General features: G+C 35.2%; 1 protein-coding gene across 1 annotated transcript; it reads right to left on the reverse strand.

Moving 5' to 3' along the window:
* Nucleotides 1-1,844: 1,844 nt before the first annotated feature.
* On the reverse strand, nucleotides 1,845-6,548 carry LOC134270279 (uncharacterized). The gene is made up of 4 exons (XM_062752471.1): nucleotides 6,340-6,548; nucleotides 4,335-4,468; nucleotides 4,084-4,225; nucleotides 1,845-2,147 (listed from the first exon to the last, which is right to left on the reverse strand). Exons 1-4 carry the CDS (start codon nucleotides 6,537-6,539, stop codon nucleotides 1,967-1,969), a joined length of 657 nt encoding a protein of 218 aa, XP_062608455.1. The 5' UTR covers nucleotides 6,540-6,548; the 3' UTR covers nucleotides 1,845-1,966.
* Nucleotides 6,549-6,986: the final 438 nt, after the last annotated feature.

Below are 6,986 nucleotides of genomic sequence, written 5' to 3' on the forward strand. Positions count from 1 at the left end.
CTATTAAGAAATCATATTTAATATGTGAATTGAGTATTTAAATCAACTTCTAATTATTGAAATTTTTGAAATCATGAGAAAAAAAAATTTCTGAGAGAGAAAAAATCTCGTAAAAATTTTTTCTTTCATAAAATTATTTGATGGTATTCTTGGGATTCGAACCCTAGCAATAAAAATCCGACGTATCAATAGCATACTGCTTTGAGACTAACGCGTTAACAACTACGCTACACCACTCATGGTGATATTAGGCATTTAAATCATGTTTGTGATATGACCCGCGGCTTAATGGACTTGAAGTATTTCTCGGAAAGATGCAAATGTTGTGTCATGAAAGTTTACTTTTAAGGTATAGTGGGTCTTTGCTCCATGTTTTTGAAAACCAAAAAATGTGTATTTTATTGCACACTTGTAGGACCCTCTTTCAAAAAAATGGAGAGAAGACCCACCCATACTGAAAAAATGTGTTTAAGTATGAGAAATGATCGTTTTCGTTCTTTTTAGTGTGTGTAAGCTTTTTCAAAGACAAATATTTTAAGTCTTTGTGAGATTTTTGTAAATTGTCGAGATTTTACATAAAGTATACTTTAATATTAGATGAAATATCAAGTAAAATTTGGATTTAATTGAGATTAAAAATTTTGACTTCTTATCTGTCGTACTATAGGCATTCTGCCCGCCTTATTCGCCCATCTTCTTTGTTTATGACATAAGGAAATCAAAACCTGAATATAATGATTAATTCTTATTTATGATTATACTTGTAGTGATTGCGTGGACCCTGCGGTCCACGCAGTAAATATATAAGCGAAATTAAACCGGATGCCCTGGGCAAACGACAGGCTACACATGCGCGCGAATGCTAGAGAGTTCGCACCTTAGGTAACTTGCCCGTAGAATAATTCGCCATATTCGAATTAAAATATGCCATTCATTGGCAAATCGCGCTTTTAAATCTGCATTTCGCATTTACATATTCATTGGCAGATCTGATTTCCTCTCTTTTACATATACTTTTATACTAAACATAGATTCTATGGTATAAACATTTTAAGAAGTTACAGTATATAGATACATGTTACTTAACAACGTGAATGAGAAACATCTCTCAACGAACAGAGATATACATGTAGCTTTTAAAAGATAGAGCAACTTTTCACCGGCATAAGTTTTGTGCATCAAGGCTCACAAAATAAATTAATATTTCAGCAATCTAAATATTGTTTGATAAAGGTCTGTAGCAACGGCTTTTAATTTGTGTGTTGGGGGGTCTCCGACAATAAAAAAAATCTGCCTACTACAGAACTATGCTACTCATGAATCATTACATCTCCATTTTTCCCATGATAAATTTCTTCCGTATAAATCCAGAACAGGTGTCAAGTCCCAGCCATTAGAGTTACACGTGTCAAAATAACCCGCTTTTTTCAAACTGACAAAACTAAAGGTCGCTAATCGGAGATAAAATTTCACAATTGTGCTTCGAGACTACGTACAATCAGTTATAAGTAGGCAGATAATTTTAGAATAAGAGAACAAACCCTACATGCATGCATGAATATTCCCTACACCTAGAAATTTTCTTAATTGAATGTCAGTAAGAAAAAACATGCATATGGTCCAAGTATTGCAGTCATTTTTTAAAGGACAGCAACATGTTAATGTTTATTTACAATAACCTCTGTTCAGTAATAAGTTATGTAACTCAGAGATTTGCAGTAATTGGGAAAATTCATCTGTACATTTGATAACATTTTTGTAACATGTATGTCTGTTTCGAATGAAAATAAATGAAAAGAGCTAAAATAATGTAGTATTTAATATAAATTTTGTTAGTTTAAAGTTATAATGATTAAAAAATTGTTACAGCTTTCTTATGCTTTGTCAAAAACCTGGATCACTGCAGTTGAATTGTGCTGTCCTCCAAAATCCAACTGGATTCTAATTTTTTCGAATGATGTTGATATTATCCATCTCCTGTCAACTTTCGTTTTGGATCACTGCACTGGAATGGCATTTTCCTCCCTAGGATAACCGGGTAGTAATTCTTTCGAAGGATACTGATATTCTCTTCTGACCATTGAATACTGTTTGTAGGACATCTTTTAAATGCATCGATTGTTTCATCCAAAATTTCACTGTATGTTCTATTCAATAAAACAAGAGGCCCAGGGGCCACAACGCTCACCTGAGCACATTGGCTAGGAAAAAGCACATATCAGATCAGGGGCCCGTTTTACAAAAGAACTTACGACTAAGACCAAATACTTCAGATTATTGTAAAATTTTATAAAATTAATATTGCTCTTTGAAATTGTTTGTGAAAAAATATCTTACCACATTCCTCTTAAAAAGGTTTAAATAATGTTTGATATAATATTAATTAAAAAAGTTATATGAAGAATCAAATTTGGTCTTAAGTCGTAAGTCCTTTTGTAAAATGGGCCGCAGAACTGAAAGTTTAGGGGGGTGAATTTTAACCCCCCAGGGGTTCATGATTTGAACAAACTAGAATCTACACTACCTGAAGATGATTCCATAATAATATATGACACTAATCATAGCTTTGAAGTACTTGAAAAGATGATTTTAAAAGGTTTCCCTATAAATCCCTATGTAAAACTTGGGTCAGCCATTTTGGCCCCATCCTTGTCGCAGGGGTCATGATTTGAACTAACTTGAATCTACACTACCTGAGGATGATTCCACATGAGTTTCATCTTTCCTGGCCCAGTGGTTCTTGAGAAGAAGATTTTTAAAGATATTTCCCATATATTCCTATGTAAAACTTGGGTGGGTCATTTTTGCCCCACCCTAGCTCCGGGGGTCATGATTTGAACTAACTTGAATCTACCCTACCTGAGGATGATTCCACACGAGTTTCATCTTTCCTGGCCCAGTGGTTCTTCAGAAGAAGATTTTTAAAGATTTTTCCTATATATTCCTATGTAAAACTTGGGTCAGCCATTTTGGCCCCACCCTAGCTCCGGGGGTCATGATTTGAACAAACTTGAATCTACACTACCTGAGGATGATTCCACATGAGTTTCATCTTTCCTGGCCCAGTGGTTCTTAAGAAGAAGATTTTTTAAAAATGCCATTAATTTTTCTCTAATTCGTAATTATCTCCCCTTGGAAAATGGCGTGGCATTTCATTTGAACAAACCTGAATCCCCTTTACCAAAGGATGCTTTGAGGCAAGTTTGGTTGAAATTGGCCCAGCAGTTCTTGAGAAGAAGTCGAAAATGTGAAAAGTTTACGGACAGACAGACGGACGCCTTCGGCTCAGGTGAGCTAAAAATAAAAACAATTTAAATTTTGGTTGAAAAATATTTAAGAATTTCAGTAACAATTGCTTTTCAGCACCTCAAAGTACTCTCTATTTCTATTACCAGTGGCTTCATTGGAGCGTAATAATGGTTATCTAGAATAAACCAGTCGTAGCAAAATCACTGAACAATTAGAATTCGTCCTTGGGGGCATCTGTTTGATATAATGTAAATGTCAATTGGAATTGGTTTAGAGATATTGACGAACAAGGCAAACATTATGTCTATTTCAAAAGTATACAAGCTTTATGACCGGTCGGCAGGGGATGCTCACTCCTCCATGGCACCTGATCCTACCTCTGATATTTCGGACGTCCGTGTTTGCTCTGCTCTTATTTTGTATATTTGTTTAATGGAAATTGAGATTGAATACTGTTCGTTATTTCCATATCCTTCTTTCATGAATCTGGCAATATGAGTTAAGTTCGTTGTATTCTAAGGTATGAATTTATTGCATAACGGGCTAACTATCGTTAGAGCCCTGGCATACCCAACAAACTCCTTATGTATTTGAATCATATGTGTGATATTACACTGGACCAAATTTTTTCTCGGGAAGATACAATCGTTAGGTCATAAAACTGTATTTTAGGGTATAGTATGTCCTTTCTCCATGACTTTGTTTACCCTAAATATGTATTTTCACTCATACTATGAAAAAAATCAAAGAATTGTTTTAACCATTTTTTTTCTTCAACAAATCTTAATGAAACACTTTAATTAAATTAGTAATCAAAATCCTTTTAAAACTTACCCACAGAAAGACTCTTTGGACACATTTTTATTATTTGCTGTGAAATCCTGTCTAGGGAGTCCCATTAGGGTAAGCACTGTCTCAGTATAGTTATCAAGCTTCTTGTTCAGGCTGTTCATACACTGTCGCAAGTTCTTTAGGACTACGATGAAGAACATTGATTTTTGTAATATAAATTGAAACCTATTAAAAAAAAGGGTTTTAAATTTTGAACAAACACTCATTTACACGTATTTTGATCAAATACGCACGTGGGTATATAGGATTGATGCAAAGACTTGTTTCTTTTGTCTTGTACATTGAGAGGTCAACTGTTCGGTCACCACATCCTGGGGCATTTAAAATATCCAACTCTTCCACACAATCGACAAGTTCCTGGACATACCTGTAAACAAGATCGATAAATATCAAAGGTCTAAGAAGGGGGATATGGAGATAACGAACAGTATTCAATCTCAACGTCCATTAAATAATATATAAAAAATAAGAGCAGAGCAAACACGGACCTCCGATACATCAGAGGTGGGATCAGGTGCCATGGAGGAGTGAGCATCCCCTACTGACCGGTCACACCCGCCTTGTGCTCGTTGTCATAATCAAAAAATAACGGAAATATTCCGTCGTCAATTCAGTATATAAATAATGGACTAACAATTGGTATGAAAAACGTCAGTTAGCATTTCATTCAATGATAAATTGTATTTGCTGACAAGGTCATTGTATCGACCATAGAATTTACGAAATGATGACTGTTGATATTCTTGTTTCATCAACTTGCTTGTCAATAATTTACCTCGTTTAAGAAATTGTTCATACGTAGAGAACGCTCTTGCGTATCGAATCAACTGAGATATATATACTCCGTATGCAGGTGATGAAGGTGTTGAGAGCAATTTGCATGTTAGTTAAGTAATAGTTACATGATGACACGAGATGATGCATACAAAATATCGTTGAGTTATTGCACGCGAGGAGGCGTTAGCCTCCGAGTTTGCAATAACGAAACGATATTTTGTATGCATCATCGAGCTGTCAATCATGTAACTGATTTATCCCATGACCCTTCATTTGACCTTTTCCCATATTTGGTATTTTCTTTGCATCAACTAATAAAGGCTCTGAAACAGAACCACGTGATAGTCTTAACGCGAAGGGTTTTTGGTATCCAAGTTACGGATTTACAAATTAGGTAATTTTCTTAGTTCTGTATCACGTGATCATTTTCTTGAGATAATCAATTCATTTGTTGTATGATTTGGCGAAAGTGGCAAAAGCAGGGGTCTAGCGTAAAGAATCGCCGTTTTTCAGCAATTAAGCCTACGACGAGGATAATTTTCTATCGAGTCAAGCAGTTCAGATTGTATGAATTCAGGCGATCGGATTTAAATGGACCATGTGGCCAAGACTTAATGAATTTTGATTTACAGAGTTGGTGTTTGGAATCATTTCCGGAATTGAAACGGGAAAAATTTACGAAATGGACTGAAAATACTAGATTCGGAAAATATGTGTCGGCCAGTGAAATAAGTGCGCTTAAAAATCGAGAAAGTAAAACCACAAGCCGTAACACATCATGGGCATTCAACATGGTTCAAGTGCTCAACTAGACTGGAAATCTCAGCGAAACAACAACTTGGTGAGTTTAAAATAATTCCCGAAATACTCACTAGTAAGTACCAAGAACTTGCGTACACTATATATCATGTTTTGTACACTGTAATTGAAGCCAGGGGCGCATACGGATTTCTCTGCCCCCGAGGACTTTATATCAAATCTGTTCCGATATTCTACGGTGCATGAGAGGAAGGTGTTCATGAAATGAACTTTTTAGAGGATGCCGGGAAGGAAAATGCTACTATTGAATGTGCGAATTCCTATGGGAGATGAAGTTATCCGCTTCGAGAATTGCTCCGCCAGACCGTGTCAGTGTCTTTTTTGTAAAGATTTGTGCTTTTTGATTTAAACTGTGTTATCTGTTTTGTGTGTGTGTGTGTGTTTTTGTTTCTGTTAGTTCATTAAAATCTAGAAACGATTTTTTTGTCTCATTTGCATAGCTCCTCCTACATCCAGGGTATAACTGTTGGATATCACTAGCTTTTATATCACATATGTGATATTTAATATATCACCACACTTGTGTTAATATGAGAAATACACCCTTGTGAAGATCAAAGAAAAATTTGTCGGTCATGGGATAATAAAATATGTTCTTGCAGTTTGCCCAAGTTTACATGAGAACCTTCGCGAAATGCTTACTTGCAATAATCGGTGAAGAAATTTTCTCCAAGGTACATATTTCCTTCCTGGTCAGATGCATTCGATGGTTCAGAAAAACAGGCAGCCAAGCCCGGACAACCGTCCTCAGTGTGTGTAGCGTTTATGTACTCGTATGTAGCATTCAGGATTTCAAAGTCATCCGGTTTTTCTTCATAGATGTCGATATCACCTCGTCTCATCAAAACATTACCTACATGTTCATAAGATTAACAAAAAATTGCAATTTAAACTTGGAATTCTCAAAAAATGATTGAAATCTCAAAGATGGATATATTTTAAAAGTCTTTAAAATATTTACAAATTGATAATAAACTTATTATAACATTATTATAACATTATACTTTTTAAAACCTTTTCTAACTTTCAAGAGGAAATCAAATCATACATCTATAACATTGAAACAACTGAATTTATAAGCCTTTAAAATTTCCACTGACAAACTTTCCTTTGCGATCTCATATATGTACAATACTCCGTATTTTAAATCAAAAAACTCTCATTCTTTGTGCTTACCCACGGCGTAACCAAAGTATGCCGAAATGATAAACAAGACCCAGTAACTAACGAACATCTCTTTGTTCATAACTGCTGTCCGTTTGAGGCATGAAAGTTGCAATTTCCAAATG

This window comes from Saccostrea cucullata, unplaced genomic scaffold (assembly GCF_032062105.1).
Source record: "Saccostrea cucullata isolate Sc308-1 unplaced genomic scaffold, CSIRO_AGI_Scuc_v1 ctg2566, whole genome shotgun sequence".
NCBI classification, from domain to species: domain Eukaryota; kingdom Metazoa; phylum Mollusca; class Bivalvia; order Ostreida; family Ostreidae; genus Saccostrea; species Saccostrea cuccullata.

Coding starts and splice junctions, on each gene's coding strand:
- LOC134270279 (XM_062752471.1), bottom strand. CDS start 6,539: ATGAGACGAGGTGATATCGACATCTATGAAGAAAAACCGGATGACTTT. Junction 4,226..4,334: donor CATCAATCCTATATACCCAC/GTGCGTATTTGA, acceptor TCTTCATCGTAG/TCCTAAAGAACTTGCGACAG. Junction 2,148..4,083: donor TCCAAAGAGTCTTTCTGTGG/GTAAGTTTTAAA, acceptor TTTATTGAATAG/AACATACAGTGAAATTTTGG.